Source organism: Gorilla gorilla, chromosome 23, assembly GCF_029281585.2.
Source record: "Gorilla gorilla gorilla isolate KB3781 chromosome 23, NHGRI_mGorGor1-v2.1_pri, whole genome shotgun sequence".
Taxonomy (NCBI): domain Eukaryota; kingdom Metazoa; phylum Chordata; class Mammalia; order Primates; family Hominidae; genus Gorilla; species Gorilla gorilla.
In genome coordinates this window covers 23,270,454-23,295,685 of record NC_086018.1, presented here as the reverse complement: position 1 = coordinate 23,295,685, position 25,232 = coordinate 23,270,454, and the positions used below count along the sequence as shown (strand labels likewise).

The following is a 25,232-nucleotide window of genomic DNA, read 5'->3' as shown; positions in this document are numbered from 1 at the left end:
TGGAGTACAGTGGCACAATCTCAGCTCACCACAACCTCCACCTCCTAGGTTCCAGCGATTCTCCTGCCTCAGCCTCCCAAGTAGCTGGGATTACAGGATTTTTGTATTTTTTTAGTAGAGACGGGGTTTCACCATGTTGGCCAGGCTGGTCTCGAACTCCTGACCTCAAGTGATCCTCCCACCTCAACCTCCCAAAGTTCTGGGATTACGGGCATGAGCCACCAGGCCTGGCCCCAGCCTTGACTTCTTAGGCTCAAGTGGTCCTCCCACCTCAGCCTCCTAAGTAGCTGAGACCACAGGCATGCACCACCAAGCGTGGCTAATTTTTTTGGTATTTTTTTGTAGAGATAGGGTTTCACCATGTTGCCCAGGCTGGCCTCAAACTCGTTAGCTCAAGCCATGTGTCCACCTTGGCCTCTCAAAGCACTGGGATTACAGGTGCAAGCCACTGCACCCGGCCTGTGTTTGCTATTATGATGCCCTGTGCACAGAGAGGCAGGCATGTGAATTTGCCCAAAGCCACACAGCGAGTCACAGCCAGGGTTGGAATGTAGGGTCTCTAGCCCCAGGGTCTGTTCTCAGCTTCTCTCCTACCTGCCTCCCCCTGGGATTCTTCTGCCTCTGCAGCAGCCATTTCTCTTCATGAATGCACCCAGGGCTACTCACGTGGAACCATCATGTGCGGGGGGACAAGCTCTGAAGCCGCACAGACTTGTGCAGGCCCCTTTATCTGTGACTGTGACTCAGGCAAGAGCCAAGGCTGACCTTCCCTTAGTGCTTCTTGTTGAGGCAGAGCATGGCCCGGAAAGCAACCAGGAGTGATGGGCCTCTGGCTTTTCTCATCAAAAAATGGCAACATGGCCAGGCACAGTGGTTCACACCTATAATCCCAGGCTTTGGAAGGCTGAGGTGAGAGGATCATTTGAGCCCAGGAGTTCAAGACCAACCTGGCAACAAAGTGAGAGCCCATCTACTAAAAATAAAAATGGGGCCAGGTGCAGTGGCTCATGCCTGTAATCCCAGCACTTTGAGAGGCTGAGGTGGGTGGATCACCTGAGGGTCAGGAGTTCAAGACAAGCCTGGCCAACATGGTGAAACCCTGCCGCTACTAAAAATACAAAAATTAGCTGGGTGTGGTGGTGGGCACCTATAATCCCAGCTACTCAGGAGGTTGAGGCAGGAGAACTGCTTGAACCTGGGAGATGAAGGTTACAGTGAGCTGAGGTCGCACCATTGCACTCCAGCCTGGGTGACAAGAGCAAAACTCCATCTCAAATAAATAAATAAATAAATAAAATTAAAAAATTAGCTGGCCATGGTGTTGCACACCTGTGTTCCCAGCTACTCAGGAGGCTGAGGCAGGAGGATTGATTGAGCTTAGGTGATCAAGGCTGCAGTGAGCTGTGATCACACCACTGCACTCCAGCCTCGGTGACAGAGCAAGACCCTGTCTCAGAAAACAAACAAACAGACAAAAAAGGCAACATTGTGGAAAACAGTTTGGTGATTCCTTAGGATGTAAACATTGATTTACGTATGACCCAGCAATTCCGCTCCTAACTATATACTGTAAGAATTGAAACAGGTATTCACTCAAAATGTGAATGAACAGGAATGTCTATAGCAGCACTGTGCACAACAGCCAAAGGTGTAAACAACCCAGAGGTTCCCAGCAGGTGAATGGATGCACAGACTGTGTTCTATCTGTGCACTGGAATATGGTTCACCCCTAAAACAGAATGAAGCACTAACACGTACAGCATGGATGAACCTCAAAAAACATGGTGCTGAGTCAAAGAAGCCAGACATCAAAGGCTGCATGTTGTGATTCCATTTATGTGAAATGTTTAGAATGTGTTAGAGCTGTCGAAAGCAGATCGGTGTTTGCCGGCGCTGGGGGCGGGGGCTGGGGAGTGACTGCTGGTGGGCGTGGGGTTTTCCTGTGGGGCAATGGAAGTGCTTTGGAACTAGACAGAAGTGGAGGTTGCACACCCTTGCGAATGTGCTAGATAGCTCTGAATTACTCACTTTAAAGTGGTAAACTTACGCTGGGCACGGTGGCTCATGTCTGTAATCCCAGCAATTTGGGAGGCCAAGGCGGGTGGATCGCCTGAGCTCAGGAGTTCGAGACCAGCCTGGGCAACATGGTGAAACCCCGTCTCTACCAAAAAATACCCACCAAAAATTAGCTGGGCATAGTGGTGCGTGCCTGTGGTCCCAGCTGCTCTGGAGGCTGAGGTGGGAGAATCGGTTGAACCTGGGAGGCAGAGAGCAGGGAGCTGAGATCACACCACTGTACTCCAACCTGGGTGACAGACTGAGACCCTATCTCAAAAAAAAAAAAAAAAAAAAAAAAAAAACAAAAAAAAACAGCGGTAAATGTTATGTCCTGTGAATTTTACTTCAATAATTTTCTTAAAAACAGCATCAACAAAAACGAACAAAAGAGGCGGTGGATCTGCAGAGCACAAGCCCACAGCTTCCATCTCCCCTGTGCCACTTCATGAGTGTCACCTTCTCCCGGCAGCTGTGCTGAGGGCTGGGGATGTGGCAGGGACCATCTGCCCCCAGGCCCACCCTCAGGGAGCCTGTCACGGGGAGAGGGTCATTAACCAAATAAAACTACACATTACTGACCATGTCACATTACGATCCTGTTACCAGTGTCCATAATCTCATTATACCCGAGTCCTCCTTTGCTGGGCACTGTAGGCACCTAGAAAAGAATAGCTGTTTCTCGTGTTGATGCCACGTTTAATTTACTCTGAAAATATAAATTATGAGCATTGTAAGAAGGAGCGAGTGCATGTGGCCTGATTTGTATTCAGAGGTTTAAGCCTTGGGCAGGAGAGGTGTCCTTTTCACCAGGCGTGGCTTCCTCCTTTCTTCCCTGGGGGAGACTTTGCCACTTGACCTGGGGGACTCCCTGTGTCACTGTCACAGACTGGGTTTGGGAGGCGCCCTGTGCACGCCAGGAGAGATGTACGAGGGCGCCAACTCCTGGGGCTCTTGACCTGGCCTCACTTGTCTGGTTGAAAGTAAATGGGAGGCCGGGAGTGGTGGCACATGCCTGTAATCCCAGCACTTTGAGAGGCTGAGGCGGGCGGATCACCTGAGGTCAGGAGTTTGAGACCAGCCTGGCCAACATGATGAAACACTGTCTCTACTAAAAATACAAAAATCAGCCGGGCATGGTGGTGGGCATCTGTAATCCCAGCTACTCGGGAGGATGAGGCAAGAGAATTGTTTGAACCCGGGAGGTGGAGCTTGCAGTGAGCTGAGATTGCATTACTGCACTCCAGCCTGGGCGACAGACTGAGACTCCATCTCAAAAAAAAAAAAAAGAAAGTAAATGCGTCAGCAGCAATGACTGTTGGGGTACCCTCCTGATGGCTCTCTACCCCGCCTCCCTGACTGCAGGCAGAAGGTGGTGAAGGCAGCCTGACGCACCCGTTCACCCTGACACTCTCCGGGGACACTCTGTACTGGATGGACTGGCTGACGTGCTCCATCCATGCCTGCAACAAGCACACTGCGGGGAAGAGGAATGAGATCCTGAGCGCCCTCTACTCAGCATGGACATCCAGGTGCTGAGCCAGGAGCGGTAGCCTTTCTGTGAGTGCCGGCTGGGGCGTGGGGATGTGGGGGCATGGTGGGTGGGGTGGGAGGTGGGTGGCCCCTCCCTGCAAAACTCCATGCTCTGGGGGGTCCCCTCTGTAAGGGATGCCTGCTGCAATGGAGGGAGGTGTGTGCAGAGTGCGTGGCTGGCCGGGGGGCATGGGTCTGCAGAGGACCCCTTGGCAGGGCTTGTGTGGGCTGTTCTAGGGCTCAGCAGTGGCAAGGGGATTCCCAAGGGAGGTCGCCTCATTTTCAAGGCCCAGAAGAAGTTGCATGTATGTATGTGTGTGTGTGTGTATATATATATATATATATATATATATATAAGCATACTAAGATAGATATATATGTATATGTATTTTTAACAGAGACAAGATCTTGCCACATTGCCCAGGCTGGTCTCAAACTCCTGGGTTCCAGTGATCCTCACACCTTGACCTCCCAAAGTGCTGGGGCACAGATGTGAGCCACCATGCTTGGCCCTGCAAGTTGCATATTTATCAGTGAATAACCTGCTCAAAGTCAGCAGTTCTCAGCCTGGGGGCCACGCAGGGTTGGGACAGAGGTCCCTGATGGGGAAATGCACCAGCTTCTGTGACAGTGGGGCTGCGGCTCTGGGGACAGTGGCCCACCCCCACAGGGACCAGGGATGGAGATTTCTGGCTAAGTCATTATGGAAGGTTAGGACTTTGGGACTCGGGTGGCAGCTGTTCACAGAGCAGGAAGGTGGGGCTCTCTGGAGCTGTTTCCTGTTGAGAAAGTCATGGTGACAGAACCCATCTACACTTGGGGCAGTGTGAGGGAGGGGGAGGTTCATTTTGGTTTGTTTGTTGTTCCAGTTAACTCCGTATTTTGGGGCTGCTACAGCCCAGCTTTCCCCTGGTTAGAATGAGGTGCTGGAAGCATTACTGAGTTCCGTTCAATTGCTGTTGGTCATAGAAGGGCTTGGGAGAGTGACAAGCTTGGCCATCCTGGCAAGAGGGACAGTGATCCTGTGGAAGCTGCAAAGACAAAACAGGCCTTTTGCCCAGGAGCCCACTGTCTCTGGGGTTCCCATCACTACCATGCAGGCAGGTCTTGACTCCTGCCATTTTAGTGTGGGTGGCAGCCTTGCAAAGAGGTGTCCTTATGGGCCTCGAGGAGCTGGGGAGTGTTTTCTAATCATAGGAGCTTGGTGGGAGGGAGCAGGTGGTGAGGATGCCACTCCACGGGCAGGTCACGTCTGGGTGTGAGGGTGGCCAGGAAGGTCACGGCTGGTTTTGGGGAAATTGCAGGCCATCTGGCCGGGCTGAGGGCCCAATGTGGAGGGGGCCAGCGATGAGGTAGCTGGAGTGCTGCCTGCGGGGAGGTCCCTGATGCCACTTGAGGCTGGCGTTTGGGCAGAGGGACACACTAGGGGCTGTCACAGGAGACGAGGCATGATGCAGCTGATTTCAGAAATAAGTGACGGTCCTTTTCTGGAACCTTCTCTCACTCTGTCCTGGTTTTCCCAGTCCACACTCGCTGTGAGGAGGACAATGGTGGCTGCTCCCCCCTGTGTCTGCTGTCCCTAAGGGAGGCTTTCTACATGTGCGCCTGCCCCACGGGTTTGCAGCTGCAGGACAACGGCAGGGCATGTGAGGCCAGTGAGGCAGTGGGACGGGGCGGGGCCTGGAGGCAATGGGCTGCAGCCAGCAGGGGTGCCCCAGAAGGAGCGTCGGCGAACCCGTTCAAAATGATCCACTTGGCGAATGTGGTGATTCAAGTCTGTGGTCCCAGCTGCTCGGGAAGCTGAGTTGGGAGGATCTCTTGAGCCTAGGAGGTCAATCCTGTTTTGTTTTTGGTTTTTGCCCTAGATGTTTTCCCACTTTTTTACCCTCCGCCTTGGTCCTTAGGCACTTGGTGCTCCCCAGGACTGTGTTGCAGTGAGGCATGGCTCTTCTCTGCGGCACCGGCTGAGGATCTTTCTTTCCAGGTGTCAGGTTCGGGGTGGGCCCTTCGGGAAATCACACACTTTCAGGATGCAGCTCGCCTTCGGGGATGCTCCTGGGCCTGGGGTAACTGGTTTGGCCTCTGGGGCTGACCCTGGGGCCTGGTGAGCGAGGGGGTAACAAGAGATGTCAGGAAAGCGCCATCCCTGAGACCAGGTCTCCCGGTTTCTGTAGCATGATGGGGCCCAGCTTGCAGAAGGTGGTGGGGACAGGGCCTGCTTCCTGTGCCGGTGTTCCACTCCGGAGGGCAGGGGGCTTCCAAGTGGGCTGGCTTCCAACTCAGGGACAGTCCTAAGAGGGGGGCAGAGTCTCGGCGTGGGGCCCCCTAGGAGGACTCTCCTGGCATCCAGTGGGTGGAGAAATCTTGTTCCCACTGCTGTCTGAGCACATGGGGTTCCTGACTCTAGGGACAGTTTCCTGATCCCTCTGCTCTTGCCAGTTAGGGTTTGTATTTGTGTGCAGCGGCCAGGGAGTGTGTGTGTGGTCGTGGCATCTGTGGTGGGTGCATTTTTTCTCTGCTCCCTGGCAGGGGTCTTTCCCTGGCAGGTGAGGACTTTCCACGTTCGTGTCTGTCTTTCTCTTTCTGAGAGCAGAGCATCTTTAATGAAGACATGGCTGTTTCATCAAAGGGTCTGTCCGCTGCACCAGCTACTGCAGGGGACAGTTGGAGATTCTCCTCCACCAAGCGTCTTGTTTTCCCAAGTGGTGAGAGGGAGAATTTGAGAAATGGGGTCTCAGGCAGCCTAGTCCTCATGGTTCTGGGCAGCACCCCATTCATTCATCTGTTTGCTCATTCATTCGGTTGTCCATCCATTTGCTCGTCGAGCAGGCGTTTGTCGAGCACTTGCCGCGTGCTGATATTGCTCCGAGGCACTGGGGATCCCGCAGTGCAGACAGAATCCCGGGCCCCTGGTGCTCACACCCTGGGCTCTGGGGCTGGATGGGTGGGGGAGATGGCACAAGTGAGTCCACGAGGGAGTCGTGCATTAGAAAGGGTGAGTGTTTTGGACACCCGCTCCTCCGTTGCCTCTGGGTCCCTTCGCTTTTACCTTTCACCTCAGCCTCAAAGGCAATGTTGAGAGAGAAACTGGAACCAGGGGAGGAGTCCAGATGAGCTGCCTCGTGAGTGACCCAGTGACACCAGGGGTTTGGACCAAGCAGGTTAAGGGTGGATTATAGACCCTTGATGGGGAGAAGTGGCTTGACCAGGTTGGATCAGCCCCTCGTTTACTGAGGAGGCTGAGGACAAGTCACCGGCCTGGGGTTGCCCATAGCAGGTGGCATAGTATGTTCTAGCAGGTGGGGTCTGGCTCCCAGAGGCATGAGTTTGCTGCTGCCCCATGCCTGGGCCCTGGTGGAGCAAAGCCCTGGTCTCCCTTGCAGACTGCCTCAGGACCCTGCCCGCTCCCTGGAGGAAGGGGTGCCTCGGCCACACAAGCCTTAGCGGAGAAGGATGCTTGGCCTGCTGGCTGCCTGGGAACCTTGGCCTTCTCAGAGTTTGTTTTCTCTCCTTCCTGTCTGTCTGTTGGTGAGAAGAGGCTGAACTCAGTGCCGGAGCTGGACCCTGCGTTCAGCAGTGTGTCGGTCAAAGTCCTGTTGGAAAGGGAAAGAGTGAGGACGTAGGGGCTCATGATGGCAGGGAGTGGCCACCACAGTCAGGCCCGGGGGATGGAGGGGAGAGAGCATCACTGGAACGTGGTATGGGTTTAAAACAGGCAGCTTGGCCAGGCGCGGTGGCTCACGCCTGTAATCCCAACAATTTGGGAGGTTGAGGCGGGTGGATCATTTGTGGTCAGGAGTTCAAGACCAGCCTGGCAAACATGGTGAAACCCTGTCTCTACTAAAAATACAAAAGTTAGCCTGGCAGTAGTGATGCGGGCCTGTAATCCCAGCTACTTGGGAGACTGAGGCAGTAGAATTGCTTGAGCCTGGGAGGCAGAGGTTGCAGTGAGCTGAGATCGTGCCACTGTACTCCAGCCTGGGAGACAGAATGAGACCCTGTCTTAAAAACAACAACAACAACAACGAACAGGCAGCTCATCCTGGTCAATCTGAAAAAGGTGGAGCATATACGTTCCCCAGTATTCACAAATATTTCATAAAATATCCGAGAAAAAAGCAGTTAATGAGATGGGCCTGTTCCCCTGCCCTGAGGCGCACATGTGGTGGGGGCCATGTCAGGAAGCATGCCAGCACGCAGATGGACATAGTCAGGACAGACCTGGATCTGGTACGGGACACAGCAGGGGCTGAGCTGGAGACTCCTGTACTCAGGTGTGGCCACCTGAGCTGGCAGGTCAGAGTTCTCTCCCAGGAGGCCTGAGATCTGAAGGACTAAAAGAGGGAAAGGCAAGAAGGAAAAGCACATGTGGTGGCTCTGAGGCAGGAGCATGTTGGTGTCGGGACCGACTTCATGGGCTGTGCGACCTGTGTAGTTACATGAGGCGAACTCTGTTGTTGTTGACCTGAAATTCCTACCTTTTGAGTAAGGGGCTCTCTGGACTTCCATTTTGCAGTGGTCTCCACAAATTCTGTAACGGGTCCTGCTCTGTGTGTTTGAGAAGCTAAAAGGAGGTCTGGAGGTGGTCTCTTACTCTCTTGGTGTGTCTGTCTCCACATTTTATCTTCTCTTTTGTTTTTTTGTTCCCCAGCCCTCCCTGCATTTTTTCTGTATGTGACTGTGTGTCTGTGCGTGTGATCGAACCATAAGGCTTCCTGCTGTTTATTTCACTTATGCATTGCAGAAGCATTTGCGATTGCAGGAGGTAAATATGTATCAAAGACATGAGTTTTAGTGCCCGAAGAATTTTTTTTTTTTTTTTTTTTGAGTTGGAGACGGAGTCTTGCTCTGTCACCCATGCTGGAGTGCAGTGGCTCACAGCAGCTTCCACCTCCCAGGTTCAAGTGATTCTCCTGCCTCAGCCCGCTACCACACCCAGCTAATTTTTGTATGTTTAGTAGAGATGGGGTTTTATCATGTTGGCTAGGCTGGTCCTGAACTCCTAAGCTCAGGTGATCCGCCTACCTCAGCCTCCCAAAGTGCTGGGATCACAGGCATGAGCCAGTGCGCCCGGCCTAGTGCCTGAAGGATATCTTATCAAGACATGTCTTTTAGCTGTCCTCCCGCTGTGGGGCATTTCTGTTCTCTTTGTGTTTTTGCCATTTCTGAGTCCCACTGCTATGGTTTGGGGGTGGGCAGGGCCCTGGAGTTAGAGGGAGCAGGGCCTGGTGTCTGTTGCCACCATCGATTGGTGATGTCTGCCTAAACGCTGTGTTGCATCTGTTGAGGATGTCTGCCCTGGGAGAGCAATGGGCATGCTGGAAGCAGGTGTGGTCACCATCTCTGCTCTTGGGGTGTCAAAGCAAGGCTGGGATGGACATTTGTCGAAGGAGTGGGGGATAGACACAACCCCCACAAAAGGCAGATCGTGCAGTCGACGCCTAGCCCCAAGAGGGGAAGGATCATTTGAGGTCAGGAGTTCAAGACCAGCCTGGCCAACGTGGTGGCCAACATGGTGAAACCCTGTCTCTACTAAAAATACAAAAATTAGCCAGGCGGTAGTGGCGTGCCTGTGATCCCAGCTACTCAGGAGACTGAGGCAGGAGAACATGTTGCACAGGGAGCTTTTGTTAAGGGTCCCTGTGTGGCTCAGAGTTCCAGGAACGGGTGTGGGCCCTGATAAAACCCCAGACTCATGGCTCAGTGAAGTTGCACAGCTGGACAAGCCTGGAGACCCCCAAATAACTTGCCCAGGCTACCCTGGCTTGCAAAGAGCCATTGCTCATCCAGGAGTGGACGGTGCCTGGCATGCAGTGGGTGCCCAGTGTTCACCTGCCACGTCCACTGTCCATGCACTTATTACCGTCATGCTGTCACCATGACCAGCGCCTTAGGTGCTGTGGCTGGTGCCAGGCCCGTGAGAGCTGGGGCAGGTTCGCTCAGGGTCCAGATTTGCCTGCATTTTCCCAGAGTCCTCCCACACCCAGGGGAGTGGGCTGTCATTGGGAGCCAGTAAGGGGGTGTTGATTTCTTTTCCAACCAGTAGAGGCAGGGGCCATAGACTTAGGTGGAACCCCTGGCTCTTTGCTGGCTCCCAGGGTTCTGACAGCTGGGTCTTCTGAGCCCTGGGGACTGGCTGCCTGTGGCTGAGCCCTTCAAGGGCATTGCGCTTCTTCTGCAAATGTCATTCCCAGTCTCCATGTCCAGGCCCAAAGCGGCCCCGGGGAGTCCTCAGGGCTCATTTTCCTGCAAGGGGGTGGGTGGGGGTCAGCTGGGGCAGGCCCTGTGGTGATTAGAAGAGGCTGCCTGCGCTCACAGAAGGTGGGTGGGCTACTCAGAGGAGGAGGTCCCTGCAGGCTGGCAGGGGGCCTGGTGGCTCTGGCCCCAGCCCTGGTGGTTCTGTGGCATAGAACTGACACCACAGACACCTGTGAGGTTGGACCGCTGGATTAGCAGCAAGCCCTGCCCTTCCTGTTGGAAGCTTTTCCAGTCCAGAGCTGTCAGGGGCGCAGGGGCTGAGCATGCAGCTCCACACTCCCTGGAGACTCAGCCGTCAAGGGTCAGCTTTGTCTGGTCTTGTGGAAACTGTTTTTGCCCCCAGCCGTGAGAGGCACTTTTACACATAACTGAGTTGGAGCATGACAGGCATGTAGGAGAGAAACATTTTGTGTCATTTAGAGGCCCTGCCTGGGTGGGACTCTGGCTGGGAACATCCACCTGCAGCCAGTGCGGGGACTGGTTTACTCTGAGCCTCAATCTTTCTGCTTTGGCTCCAGATGCTGTGTTTGGGTGTTCTGTCAAAGAGAGAAAAATGCTCCTCAATGAGACAGAAGGATGCAACTGGGAGTCTTGTTTTGCATGAGGATGTGAGCGTTTCAGTTCACTTTTTTTGTAAACATGGTTCCCCAGCCTGGCCTCAGGGGTGCCTGGAGATGGGCCCCACGGGGCTTCCGGTTAATTAACCGGGCAGTGCTGGACGTGGATGCTGGCTTCTCTGTCTCCCTGCCCTGGACCCTTTTGAAGCTGAAGTGTTCCAGGGGCAGCTGGTATGGAAAAGAGGAAATAGAGTTTTCTAGAGGTTTTAGAGTTGAGAAGAAACCTAGACTCTTCTCAGAAGCATTTCAAGGGTTTGTCACCAAGGTGGCTCTCTGCAAATTTGAGGTGGTTCTAGAAGATCTTTCCTTATTTCTTAATCCAGAGGGAGATGGAGATGGGTGAGAAATGGCTTTGTCCATGAGGAACTCATGTTCTGGTTGGAGGACAGGCAGAGCCTGGCATTGAAGTTGGTGAGTCAGAGACGGATCTGTGAGTGGGGCCAGAATGGGGCTTGGGCTTCAGACCTCACAAAGCAGACCACATGGCAGCCTGGGGCGTTAGTATCCAAATGTCCTGCCCTCCAGGTTTTATTCCTTGCCATAAAATATCACATTAAAGGAAAACGTTTTGTTAAAAGACCACAGTCCTGTCACCTGAGCACAGTAGCTGTTCTCTGTTCCTCTTTGGCCTTCCAAGCGGCAGGCGCCTGTTGGTGTTGCGGCTGTGTGCCTGGCGGGCATGAATTAACTGTGCAGCATGGCTGTGGACGGTGAGGTGAGGACGCCTCGCCTCACCTCGATTCAACTGAAAACCGTGTGGAGATAGAAGCTGCTCACACAGGGGCAACATGAAGAAAATGTGAAATTCTGTTGCTTGTTGTAGCTGACAGCACGACTCTGAGGTCCCGATGGGCAGAGGCCTCGTGCAGGGCACCTCACCAGCCGGATGTCAGAGCTGGCCGGAAGGAGCAGTGCCCATGGAGGGCTGCCAGTGCCCAGGGAGCCTTCCGAGGTGTCACGTTGGGCAGTGGAATTCAGAGTCAGGCAGAGGAGGCCCTGGGGTCACACGCGGATCTCCTGGCTGTGGGTTGGTGAGGTCCAGTGTCCGGGGGTGAAGGATAGAGACCGTGTGGTGAGGGCTCCGGAGCTGGCCCTGGGGTAGCAGAAATGCAGATAACGAACAAGGGTGTGCTGGTGGGACTTGTGCCTGTTCCGGAGGGAGGCATTGGGAGTGACGTTTAGGCTGAGAGGATTCAGGATGGAGGACATGGCTTAGTTTGTAGTTGGGAGCCTGCCGAGGACTGTGGTGATGAGGAAATGCGGTGTCAGGCAGACCCAGGACTTGGAGCACCTAGTTCCACTTGCGGGCTGGCTTTCTGTTTTTGGTCATTGTGTTGGGACCTTGTGAAAGTGACTTAACCTCTCGGTGCCTCAGTTTCCCCATTGGTAAAAGGGGTGATTATGCTTCCCACTACACAGGGTTTGGAGGATGGCCGTGCGGGCCATGCTGAGCAGCGCGATGGTGCAGGCCGTCTGGGTCAGTGCTGAGAGAGCGAGTGTTCCTTCGACGGTTGCAATCAGAAGTAGCTTCCAAGGCTGGGTGCTGCCAGGAGGAGCTGGGGAGGGGTGATGGGGCAATGGGGAGCACAGCTCACACTGCCGGCAGGCAACCTGGGGAGTACGGAAGGGGCTGTGCTGGGCGCTCCAGGCATGTGGTTCCCTTTCCTGTGGGGCGAAGACCAGCATGGGGGCAGGGCCCAGCTGTGTCAGGACCACTCAGACTCTTATGACACATCCAGAGTCCCCAGCCCCACCCCAACCCACCCAGTCCACGAGAAGGAACGGGGTGGGGCCCAAATCTGTGAGTTCCCAAGGGAGGCCTGTGTGCAGTAAGTTGTGGGGAGTGGCGCTGGCACGGCTGGAAACATCTTGGGGTTTGAAGCCAGAGCCTCAGGTGAGACTCAAGGGTCCCTGGGACTCTCTCCTGGGTGTCTGACCGTTTATGCTTCATGGAGTTAGAGGCGAAGACATTTCTGTGATGTCTTGAATTCTGCTTTTTCCTGATTTTGAGCAAATGAAAGCCAGCCTGGTGTAGGCAGTCGGGTGCCTTCCCCAAGTAAGGGGCTGAGAGGGTGGTCATGCCGGGACCCAGGGGACAGGGAGTAGCATTCCCAGGGGTGCACAGGCAGCCCCCTAGAGGCAGGGATGTGTGGGGGTCCTTGTGCTGCTGTGTGCCTGCAGGGCGGCACTATTCACATGGCCCTGGAGCTGCAGGGTGATTGCTGACCCTGGGCTCTGTGTCCTGGCTCTCCCGCCCCTCCTGAAGTGGCCTCCATGAGACAAGGCAGGTATGTCCTGTGAGCAGCCCACTGCCGCCCAGCGTGGCCAGGGCTCAGTGGGACCACGGCGGCTGCAATGCTGCTCTCTGCAGCTCAGAGTCACTCTCATCGCCAGCAGTCAAGTGCAGAGCCTGGGCCCCCCGGCCTCCCCAGCCCCTCCACACCGCCCCAGGACCGAGGCAGCAGCTGGCTTCGGTTTCTGCCATGTTTTTCCAAGTATGTGGAATGAGCTAAAAACAGCAGGAGTGGGGCCTTATTTGGGAGTTGCCATTGCCGTCCTTGGAAGCTGCTGTCCCTCACTGCCACCCCTCCAGCCCCATCCTCGGTGGAACATGCCCCTGTTGCTTTGACTTTTGTCGCCCGAACATCCCTCCTGGTTGGGGGCCTTTGGGCAGTGGGCTTAGTGGCGTGCGCCATGCCACTTGGGCCACACGTGCCCAGGCTGGTGGCTCTCGGGGCCATGTCCAGAGGGTGGCTAGGCTGTGCTCCCGGCAGTGCCCAGATGAGGCTGGGGTGTGGCTTGGGGATTTGTGGGCCACCGGCCACAGCTCACCCAGCAGAGTTTTAACAGATGTTCGTCTGTCAAGTTTGCTCCCAGCTGTGTTTGAGGCAGGCTGCCTTCCCATAGCAGCGGCAGAGCTGAAGAGATGGGAAGGAGACTGTGCAGGCTACAGCACCGAACATATTTGCTCTCTGGCCCTTCCTAGAGTGCTTGCTGACCTCTGTCCGACAGCTGGAAGGAAGGATAGGACCCGTCCTACGATAACCACTATTGACATTTGAGCGCATTTCCTTCCCGGCTTTTGTGTGAGGGTGGCAGTCTCTTTGCTTTTGTGGTTGGGATCTGCTGCAGGCACGGCGGGCTGTGTGCATGAGGCTTCCTGGAGGACAGGGCTGGGCTCGGAGCTGCACCAGCATCCTGCACGCACTGGGGCCTCAGCAGAGAGCCGTGGCGGGCGGGGCAACGTCAATGCTGGTGGGCGCTGGGTCTCCACGTTCAGATCAGCCCTGGCGATAGGTTCGGGCCACCCTCTCTCTGGCCTCCGTGCAGTGGCCCAGGCCGTCCCCCTGCCTGGCACACTTGCCTCTGGCTTTCCACTGAAGCTCTCCTCTTACCCGCTGCTACCCACTGGGTATGGGTCCAGTCGTGTCCCTGAAGGAGATATACTGACGTCTGGAACCTGTGTCTGTGACCTAATTTGGAAACAGGGTCTTGGCAGATGTAATGAAGCGAGGACAAGGTCACCCTGGAGTAGGGGGCCTATATCCACGGTGCTGGTGTCCTCATGAGAGCAGGAGAGCAGACACTGACACTCGGGTGAAGGCTGCATGGAGTCAGAGCAGGGCTTGGTGCGATGGTGGCCACAAGCCAAGGAACCCCAGGTATTTCCTGCAACTCCAGAAGCTGGAAGAGGCCGGGAAGGATCCTCCCCTGGCACCTTCAGAGAGAGTCTGTCCCTGAAGATGTCTTGACATTTGACTTCTGGGATGCAGGTCTTGGGGGCGGGGTACATTTCTGATGTTAGAAGCCACCTGGTTGGCGGCAATGTGTCACTGCAGCCCCCCACAGGTTCTGGGTGTCCATGTGGTCGGGGGCAGAGGTGGGCAGGGACGGACATGTCCGTGACACTGGCCCATCCCTTAGGACTGCTTTTTGTTTTGAGGACAAGGCTGCTTACCAGGAAGTTGTACCCTGCCTGACCCTTGCCCCTGCCCTGTGCTTGGCTCGTGGAAGGGATGTGGCCCTTCTCTCCTGCATGGGTGCAAGGAGGAAGGGAGAGGTCAGAAACCCGCCTGGAGGAGGCTCGGGCGAGGGGAAGGTTTCACTTTCAGGTAACATTGTGGGGCTGGCTGTTTGTTTAAACAACCCCAAAGAAAACCATTTGGCCAAACTTAGTTTCCAAACAATTTACTTCCTTGGTGTTTGAAAAACTCCTACGAAGGCTCTGTAGCTGGTCCCAGGGAAGGAGTTGGCCTCTCTTCTTTATAGCCCAACACAGTCCCCTGCACCTGCCCCTCCCAACCCCAGGCCTGCTTACCTGTGGCCATGGCTGCTGCCCGGACCTCACTACACACACAACCTCCTGGAGGCCAGCTGTGGGCACCAGCCTTGGCAGGCATCTGGCAGAGCCCAGGCTGGTGGGACTCTCTCTGCAGCTGCTCCCTGCCAGCCTGGCTGGACAGAGTCCCCACCACACTGGGGTCACCTCTGTACTGCTCACAGCTCACTCAGACCTTCAGGCAAATAGGTTGGGTCCTGGCTCTCTCCCAGGTGTCACAATCTCTGCAAAATTCAAAAACCTCAGGGGCCTTGCAGCCTGAGGCGTGTCAGAGACTCCTCCCTGGAGTCAGTAAACACCTACAGATTCATCCCAGCAGTGAAAGGACTGCTTCACCACAGAAGTTTGATTTATTCCTAAGTAATTGGATGGGATGCCGAGAATGAGTTCCTGATGGTGGAACTGGAGGCCCTTTGCTGACCTAGTTAACAGAGAGCTAGGGCTGGGTGTGCTCAGTCCCTGAAGGTTCTAGGCCCATTTGGGACGCCCCGCCAGAACCTGCCACATGGTGACAGCTACCTAAATCCCAGAGGCTCTTGAGCTGGAGAACAGACCTCTCAATCTCAGCAGGTCCCCTGCACATACCCCATAACCCTAGCCTGCCTTCACAGTACAGTTTGTGGCTGTGTATTCACGGATGGTGTCGTTCACCTAAGGTCTCTGCCCTGTGACCCCAAGGGCGTCCTGAGGGCAGATCCCAAGTCTGTTTCATCCACCTCTCCTTCCCTAGCAGCTGGTCCAGGGCCTGGCCTGAAGTAGGTTCCTACAGAGATACTGGTGGGATGATGGAGGCAGCCAGGCATCAAGTGACAAACGCGCTTCCTGGATGTGCTGGCTCCTGGGATTGAAGTGTTTGAGGAAGCAAAGTGAAGTGAGCTTTCCTCTTGCAGCTGTGTGTCCTTGGGCCGGGAGCCTACCCTCTCTGAGCATTGGGGTCCTTGTCAGTAGGATGGGGCATCCTCATAGCTCGAGGGGTAGTGTGTGAAAATTGTGTTCTTTAATGATTTTTTTTTTTTTGAGACGGATTCTCACTCCAGTGCACAGGCTGGAGTGTAGTGGCGCGATCTCAGCTTACTGCAACCTCTGCCTCCTGGGTTCAAGTGATTCTCCTGCCTCAGCCTCCCGAGTAGCTGGGGTTACAGGAGTGCGCCACCAAGCCCAGCATAGTTTTGTATTTTTAGTAGGGTTTTGCCATGTTGGCCAGGCTGGTCTTGAACTCTTGACCTCAGGTGATCCACCTGCCTAGGCCTTCCAAAGTGCTGGGATTACAGGCATGAGCCACTGCGCCTAGCCTACTTTAGTGATTTCTTAGGACGACGGAGGGAACTAGCTAGCAAGGCAGGCTTGGAATGTGTTTTGGGATCAAATGCCGGTTTCTGTCTGGCACTGGCGTTCTCTGTGGGGCCATGATGGACACACTGCTGAGGTCAAGCATGATTCGTCTCACACTGTGCCTGGCAGTCTCGTTGGAAAGTTCTGTAGACACCGTGTGGACAGGGCTCTTCCCAGCCAAGCCCTGGAGGACTTCCAGGACTGTGATCTCCCCACCGTGGCTGATTAAGCAGGGACCCTTCGTGGAGTCTATGGTCCCCTCTAAGTCATAGCTAGACAGGGACTCAGGCACCATCAGCCCTGGCTGTTATTCACTGTGGATGAGGAGACAGGCCCAGAGAGGGGAAGGAACCTGCCCGAGGTCACCCAGCACGGGCAGGCCCCAGAGGTTTCGGTCTCAGATTGTCCCTGCTCATCCCTGGATGTAGCGCTGCTGTGGACGTGGGGCTGTGCTAGGGGCTGTGGAGAGCAGAGGGCTTCTGCCAGGACCCCAGTGAGCCAGTAGGGGTGGTGCCCTGGCCATGGGGCAGACTGGGGGTACGGGACAGCCATCCACCGGGGTGTGGGGAGGAACAGCTTCCCTGAGGAGGCGGCGGTGCCGTGTGACCTGGGCCTTGAAGGACAGGTCCAATGTCAACAGAACATTTTGGGAGTGGAGCCTAGAGGGAGAAAACTTGTTGAAATTCAGAGATCCCCCTCCCCCTACCAATACACACCAAATCAGACGCCTCTGACCAGATCTGAATTTGGCGCTCAGAGATTTCCATTGTAGCCAGGCAGTTGGGGCACTTTCTGAGTGCTGCCTCCACCTCACTGTCCCCAGCCTGCCTGCCTCGGTTTCCCTAGCCCTGGGCCTGTGCCGCTGTCACCATCACCTGGGCGCCCTCTAGTGGATGAATCGGATTATGCACTATGGGGCTTGGAGCAGGATTCAGAAGGGGCTCCTGTCCTTCCTTGAAATGCTGGACGCCGGGATCCTGGAACAGCTCCAGGTCTCTGCATTCCTCCTGGCAACAGCCAGAGCCTGGGCGCAGGGGGCTACTGTTGTTTGAAGGCTGAAGGCTGCAGCCTGGTAAGGCACTCAGGAGACCTGGCAGTTGGCTGCAGGGTCAGGTCTAGGGGCCAGGGCATGAGGGATGCTCTGGGCTGGCTCAGCCCCGGGCCCCCATGCGGATTGTGACTGTGGGGGCATGGCCACATGATGTTGAGGGGGGTCTCTGACCCTGACCTTCTTGGCTCTGTGCATCCTCGAAACCAGAAAGGTCTGGAACAAATGAGTGAACAATGCCCTAACTAGGGGAGGGAGCCACATCCTGACCCCAGCAGCCTCAGAAGGATCCATGTCAGGGTTATGGGGCACCCTGGGGGCCCCGAGTCTGCATGGGTCTCCACGTGCAACTTCTGCAGGAAGCTCTGAAAAATCCCAACTGGGGGGTCCTAGGACACAATCAGAAATGCTGATGCCACTGTGTGTGGATCCCCGGGCCCTGGGGGTCAGGAGCATGTAGAAGGTGGGCCACAGGGGGTTCATAAGAGAATCCTGTAACCGCCCCTGCCCCCCAAACTTAGAAGCCCACTGGAGGGCCATGGGTGAAAGCTTGGGGGGGTCTCCATGTGTCCTGTGGAGTGGGTGGTGGTGAGGGGTCTTTGGGTTTACATGCTGCTGGGCCTGAGCAGCAGGACCCCGTCCACAGCTGATCCCTGGGCCCTGCTGCTCAGCTGCTCTCTCGAGTGTTGCTGTGGCTGCCGAGAGAGCCTGAGTCGAGCCTCTCTTGTGATGGCTGTACGCTGTCAGGCCACGCTGGTGAGTTTGGCAAGGCACAGATGCCCAGAGCAGAGAACTTTCCTTGGGGATTTAATATGTGCGAATCTTGAGGTCTGGCAAATCTTTCCCTCAGCTAGAGAGGGGGTTTTTGAGACCAGAATCACCTCAGCATCCTCCTGTCCCCAGCTGTGTCCAGCCTGTCTGCAGGGACATCCTGAGAGGACCAGGCTCTCCCCTCATCCACCTGCGTAAGTGCCACCGTGAAGCCTGTCCACCCATGCTTGGAGAGGCTTGGCCTCAACCTGCTTAGCCAGCAGCAGGCTTGGGCCTGGGGTGCAGCAGAGACCCAGGTGGCTGTGGGGTGGTTGCTTCATGGGGTGGTTCTGAAACGCAGTTGGAAGTGCGTGGACAGTGCCTTACCTGTTCTCTGTGGGACCCTGTTTAGAAACCAGGTCTGAGTTACTGGGGGTCATCGCTACATTCTGATGGCCTAGCTGTGTGGAGGCCGCGGTGGAGCCCCATCCAAGGAGCCAGGGCCCTGGGTCTAGCCGTGACCAGAACGCATGCCCTGGAGGGGTTTCTCATCTTGCACCTGTGTTGCCTGGTGTGTCAAGTGGCCACAAAACTCTGTGTTAGCTCTAGGCGCCCCTGGGCTTCGGAACCAGGGTTTCCCTTCATCTCGGTGACCCGGGAGCATCTGGGCAGTGAGTAAAGAGGGTGATTTACTTGATGGGTACGTCTGGTCCTGCCTAGGAGCCCCCCCAGGCACAGTCCTGGGACCTGAAGCTGCCCTCGTTGGTGGAGGGGAGGGAGAGAGCTTCAGGGATGAGGTGGTGTTGAGCTAGGCGGGAAGGGTGAGCCCCTGCAAGGTGGGGTGGGTGTGCTGGGGACGCTGAGCAGCACGTCCAGCAGGTGGGTCTTCAGCTCAGTACCCGGTGGGACTTGTGGTTGGGGCTGGTGTGTGGCCAGGAGAGGGGCTGGCAGAAGACAAGGTGGACTGTGAGGCAGCTCCCATCCAGCGGTTGAAGCGTGATGGCCTGGCTGTGTGGCTCTCAGCTGGGTGCATAACCTCTCTGTGCCTCAGTTCTCTCATCTATAAAATGAGAAAACAGTGCCAGCCTCCCAGACCTGTCATGAGGTTGAACGAGTGACCATGTAGCATGGGCTGGGTGTGTGTCACCTAACATTACCAGCCTTTGCAAGGAGAGCCCTGGGGACCTGGCTGAGTTTTTCCCTTGCCTGGCCCACCCCAGGTGTGCCTGCTACAGGCCCCTGACCCCACTGCACCTGTCTCCACAGGAGCTGAGGAGGTACTGCTGCTGGCCCAGTAGACAGACCAATGGAGGATCTCGCTGGACACACCGGACTTCACCGACATCGTGCTGCAGGTGGACGACGTCCAGCATGCCATCGCCATGAACTATGACCCAATGGAGGGCCACGTCTACTGTACGGATGACGCGAGGTGTGGGCCATCCGCAGGGCATACCTGGATGGGTCTGGGGCGCAGACGCTGATCAACACCAAGATCAACGACCCCGATGGCATCGCAGTCAACTGGGTGGCCCGAAGCCTCTACTGGACCCACATGGGCACAGAACACATCGAGGTGACGCGCCTCAACGGCTCCTCCCACAAGATCCTGGTGTCAGAGGACATGGACGAGCCCCGTGCCATTGCACTGCATCCCAAGGGGTAAGACGGGTGGGGGGTGGGGGCTGGGGCCTGGAGCCAGGGCCAGGCCAAGCAGAGACAAGAGGGAGCTTGACCTGGACCAGTCATTCTGGAACACTGTCTTGCATCAGAACCTGGAGGAGGGCTTGTTAAAACACCAGCGGCTGGGCCCCATCCCCAGAGTGCTGATTCAGGAGCTCCAGGCAGGGCTGAGGACTTGGGTTTCTAACAAGTACCCAGGTGGTCCGGTGCTGCTGCTGGGTCCATGCATAGAAAGCCCTGGAGACCTGGAGTGAGGCCTTTCTTCCCCTAACTTCAGCTTCCTGATGTGTAGAATGGAACAGTCCACCTGGGTGATTTCCAGGACGACAGTAGTGGTAGTAAGGGCAGCCTCTGTGACACTGACCACAGTACAGGCCAGGCCTTTTTTTTTTTTTTTGAGATGGTGTCTCACTCTGTCGCCCAGACTGGAATGCAATGGCACGATCTTGGCTCACTGCAACCTCTGCCTTCCGGGCTCAAGCGATTCTCCTGCCTCAGCCTCCCAAGTAGCTGGGATTACAGGTGCCTGCCACTGTGTCTGGCTAATTTTTGTGTTTTTGCTAGAGATGGGGTTTCTCCATGTTGGCCAGGCTGGTCTCGAACTCCTGACCTCAGGTGATCCACCTGCCTTGGCCTCCAAAAGTGCTGGGATTACAGGCATGAGCCACCATGCCTGGCCAGGCCAGGCCTCTTTTAACACTTTGCACACCATGGGTCTTTTCATCCAGGAGGGTAGGTAGGTATACAGTTGAGGACAGTGAAGCCCAGAGATGCTCAGGGACTTGGCCAGGGTCACACAGCAGGAGGTGGCAGGTGTGGGGCTGGCAGCATGGCTCCGGCTTTCCAGCATAGAAGTCTGTGAAAGCACAGAGCTTGTCGGTTGGTTGGGGAGCATTTCTGAGACCCCCCTACAGCAGCTCAGATTGCGGTAGCCAGGGGCCTTCCTGGGGGCTCATAACCCAGAACACTAAATGGGCAGACCCTGAGGGACGAGGCGCAGTGGAGCTGGGGGTGCCGATGGGAAGTCCCGGAGGAGCTGGGAGGTCAGTCGCTTGCTGCTGTCTGTGGAGCACTTAGTAGGCACCAGGTGTGTTTCCAGGTTCATGGCTCTGGGACCCGAAGCTCAGAAGGTGAAGTGACTTGCCCAGGGCACCCAGCGGGCAGAGGATTTGCAGGCTATGAAGCCTGCGCTCATGGCCCGGCCCTGGGGGTTGCCAGTGTGCTGGCTGGGGAGCTTTTCCTGCAAGTGAGCTGGTGTCTAGAAGCCAGCATGTCAGGCAGCAGGCAGCGGGAGCACAGTAGGCAGATGGTGGGGCCCAAGCAGCTCTCCATGGACCCCAGGGCATGGCGGCACGTGGAAGAGAGCTGCTCCATGTCAGTGGCTGACGGGCTGGGTTGTGCCCTGAGGAGGGCGGATGATGGTAGGAAGTGGGGTCCCCCAGGGCTTTAGCAAGAGGAGGCACAGGAACTGGTTGCCAGCTGCAGTGAAGGGAACATGGCCCTGAGGTCAGGAGCTTGGTCAAGTCACTGCCTCCATGGGCCTCAGTGTCCTCATCTGTGAAAGAGGAAGGGACGGGGAAGCCGACTCCAAGGTCCCTCCTAGCCCTGGTTTCATGAGTCTGAGGATCCCAGGGAAATGGGGCTTGGCAGTCTGACGTGTGAGGTTGTGGGGTCCAGGGAGGGGCACCGAGCTGGAAGTGGGAGGCAGAGGGGCTGGCCGGCTGGGTCAGACACAGCTGAAGCAGAGGCTGTGACCTGAGGCCCCAGAACCTCCACCCCTGAGCTGCCACCCCAGGATCTGTGTTCCCTCCTTGGGGGGCCACAGGGAACAAGTCACCTGTCCTTTGTACAGGGGAGCCCTTCAGCTGTATGCAGAAGATTCCGCTCTGTCCCTTCCTCCCTCTGGGTGTCGAGCTTCTTCAGCCCACCAGTCAGACATGAGGCTGCCCTAGACCCTGGGCAGGGTCATTGCTATCCACTGACCTTTGAGATGGGAGATGAGCTCCTGGCCCCTCAGAGTCCCAAGGGCTGGTGCAGTGAAGCCTGCACAGGGTGGAAGTGGGCACCACTGTCCCAGGGGAGCCCCCAGGGACTCTGGTCACTGGGCTTGCCGCTGGCATGCTCAGTCCTCCAGCACTTACTGACACCAGCATCTACCAACACCAACATTTACAAACACTGACATTGACCAACACTGAGAATTACCGACACCGATATTGACCAACACTGATATTGACCAACACCGACATTTACCAACACTGACATCTGACACTGGCATCTACTGACACTGACATTTACCGACGCCGACAGTTACCGACGCCGACATTTACCAGTACTGACATTTACTGACACCGACATTTACCAACACGGACATTTACCAACACGGACATTTACCGACACCGACATTTACCGACACCAGCATTTACCAATGCCGATATTTACTGACCCCAACATTTAGCCATGTGATGGGGGCCGGCTCGGGGACGGGCCTTGCTCTTAGCAGTGGGGATGCCACAGAAACTAGACAGATGCATGGGGTCATGGACTTCTGCTTCTTCTCCAGCCTCATGTACTGGATAGACTGGGGAGAGAACCCTGAAATCAAGCGTGCCAACCTGGACAGGCAGGAGCTGCGTGTGCTGGTCAGTGCTTCCCTCGGGTGGCCCAACGGCCTGGCCCTGGACCTGCAGGAAGGGAAGCTCTACTGGGGAGATGCCAAGACAGACAAGATCGAGGTGAGGCTCCCATGGAGGTATTTGATCCAGGAGGCCTGGCCCTGCCTGGCTGTCTGTGGGCTCCTAAGAGGCCAGGCCCAGCCACCCCCTGCAGCCTGACATACGTATCGCCAAGGCACCAATGGGTGCCTGTGCTCTGCTATTTGGCCAAGTGGAATGCTTGAAAAAGTAGTTACAATACTTTCTGACAAAAACGCCTTGAGAGGGTAGCACTATACAGCGTCCTGTGGTTACGTAAGATGTTATCATTGGGCCAGGCGCCTGTAGTCACAGCTACTTGGAGACTGAGGTGGGAGGATCACTGGAGCCCAAGAGTTTAAGGCCAGCCTGGGTAAAGGGGACACGGGAAACCTCTGCACTGCTTTTGCCACTTACTGTGAGTCTTAAACTATTTCACAAACAATACAAAATTAAGACAAAAAATTAATAACATATCCACTGCCCCCACTTAAGACATAAAACATGAGTGTCATTGAAGCCAGAGGCAGCCACTGGCCTGAGTTTGTTGATTCGTTCCCAAGCAGTTGAAGACAGTTTTGTTTTTCTGTGGATGTCTGTCTCTTCTCCCTATGCTGGGTGCAGCCCTGCACTGCCACTGTGGTTGGATTTCAGTGGCCTTGTCCTGGGGCGTGCTTTGGCAGCTTGCTTTTTGCTCACCTGTGGAGCCTCTATTGAGCTTTTGTTGTTGTTGTAGTTGTCCAGGCTGGAGTGCAGTGGCACAATCTCAGCTCACTGCAATCTCCGCCTCCTGGGTGCTAGCGATTCTCCTGCCTCAGCCTACCGAGTAGCTGGGATTACAGGCGCATGCCACCACACTCGGCTAATTTTTTAGTAGAGACGGGGTTTCACCATTTGGCCAGGCTGTTCTGGAACTCCTGACCTCAAGTGATCCACCCGCCTCAGCCTCCCAAAGTGCTGGGATTACAGGCGTGAGCCACTGTGCCTTGCCTCTATTGAGCAGTTTTTTGAGGTGCTCTTGGTGCCAGTAATATGTTAGTTACATGTGTCCCCATGGTGCCTCTTCTCGAGGTAGTCGCCTCCCTTTGTTTCCAGCAACTTCTGAAGGATTTTCCTGAGCCTCATCAGTCCTTGTTGACGTCACCATCGGGGTCACCTTTGCTCTCCTCAGGGCTCCCAGGGGAGGCCTGAACCAGGCAGCTTGCAGGGGAGGGTGGGATGGAGAACACGAGTGTGTGTCTGTGTTGCGGGATTTCAGACCCTGCTTCTGAGCGGGAGGAGCCTCAGCACCTTCAGGGTGGGGAACCCAGGGATGGAAAGGGCTGAGTGGATGCCCCTCCCACAAAAACTCTAGAAGCTGCAGATGTGGCCATTTCCTGTTGGAGCTCCTTGTAAATGTTGGGTTTTTTTTTTGGCAAGGCCCATGTTTCTGGGCCGCTGAGGATGATTTGCCTTCATGCATCCCCCCTACCCATGGGAGCAGGTCAGGGACTCACATGTCTGTGGCACGCCAGGCCTGTGACAGGCGTTGTTCCGTGTACTGTTGCAGCAGTGGTTTTCTTGAGACAGGGTCTCGCTCAGTTGCCCAGGCTCGAGTGCAGTGGCGCAATCACGGCTCCCTGCAGCCTCCATCTCCTTGGGCTCAGGTGATCCTTCTGCCTCAGCTTCTGAGTAGCTGGGACTACAGACACACACCACCATATCCAGCTAGTTTTTGCATATTTTTTTATAGAGATGGGGTTTCGCCATGGTGCCCAAGCTGATCTCAAACTCCTGAGGCACAAGTGATCCACCTGCCTTGGCCTCCCAAAGTGCTGGGATGACAGGCATAAGCCACCACACCAAGCCCAATGATTTTTTTTATTGTGATAAAATAAACATAGCACAAAATTGATGATTTTAACCATTTTAAAGTGAACAGTTCCGGCCGGGGACAGTGGCTCACGCCTGTAATCCCAGTACTTTGGGAGGCTGAGGCGGGCAGATCACCTGAGGTTAGGAGTTCCAAGACCAGCCTGGACCAACATGGTGAAACCCCCCCCTTCTCTACTAAAAATACAAAAATTCGCCAGGTATGGTGGCAGGCGCCTGTAGTCCCAGCTACTTGGGAGGCTGAGGCAGGAGAATCGCTTGAACCCAGGAGGTGGAGGTTGCAGTGAGCCGAGATCTCACCACTACACTCCGGCCTGGGCAACGGGGCGAGACTCTGTCTCAGAATCTCAAAAAAAAGAAAAGAAAAGAAAACGTCATTTATCCAGCACCCCTGGAGAGCCGTGATACCTGGCGTTTTACAGTACCTGGCGAGGTGCAGGTGAAGTTGAGGCTCCTGGGTGTTGAACCCGTCCTTGTTTGGGGCAGCTCAGGCCCGAGGCACTGTCAGGGTTGGCTCTCGTTGGCGTGGCCCTGGCCCATCCAGACCTGTATCTTTGCCATCCTGCAGGTGATCAGTGTCGATGAGATGAAGAGGCAGACCCTCCTGAAGGACAAGCTCCCACACATTTTCAGGTTCACCCTGCTGGGGGACTTCATCTACTGGACCGACTGGCAGCGCCACAGCATCACGCGGGTACACAAGGTCAAGGCCAACCGGGACGTCATCATTGACCAGCTGCCCGACCTGATGGGGCTCAAAGCTGTGAACGTGGACAAGCTCATCGGTGAGTCCAGGGGGGTGGGCCCCAAGCTGTTGCTCAGCTGCAGACTCGCATGAGGAAGAAGTGACGAGTCCAAACCTGGGCATAAGTGTTGAGCTGGGGTGCCCCGCCCTGGGGAAGGGCAGGATAGGAAAGGTGAAGGTATCTGGCTAAGGATAGATGGGAAGGGACCAAGGGTGCTGATTAGGGAATGGTTATGGACTAGGAGTATCAGTAACAATGGTTAGAAAGTGGCTAACATTTGTTGAGCACCTGCTGTGTGCCTGGCCC

General features: G+C 55.6%; 1 protein-coding gene across 1 annotated transcript in view; it reads left to right on the top strand.

Annotated features, from left to right (window-relative positions):
- LOC101136154 (low-density lipoprotein receptor-related protein 5) overlaps nucleotides 1-25,232 on the top strand; it is a gene marked incomplete at its 5' end in the record, with an annotated part of 64,133 nt that overhangs the window by 36,043 nt on the left and 2,858 nt on the right. Inside the window, 7 exon segments of the mRNA XM_063704909.1 lie at nucleotides 3,425-3,571; nucleotides 3,574-3,615; nucleotides 5,112-5,243; nucleotides 19,199-19,359; nucleotides 19,362-19,594; nucleotides 22,179-22,350; nucleotides 24,749-24,965. Of these exon segments, the coding sequence (XP_063560979.1) occupies nucleotides 3,425-3,571; nucleotides 3,574-3,615; nucleotides 5,112-5,243; nucleotides 19,199-19,359; nucleotides 19,362-19,594; nucleotides 22,179-22,350; nucleotides 24,749-24,965 (1,104 nt within the window).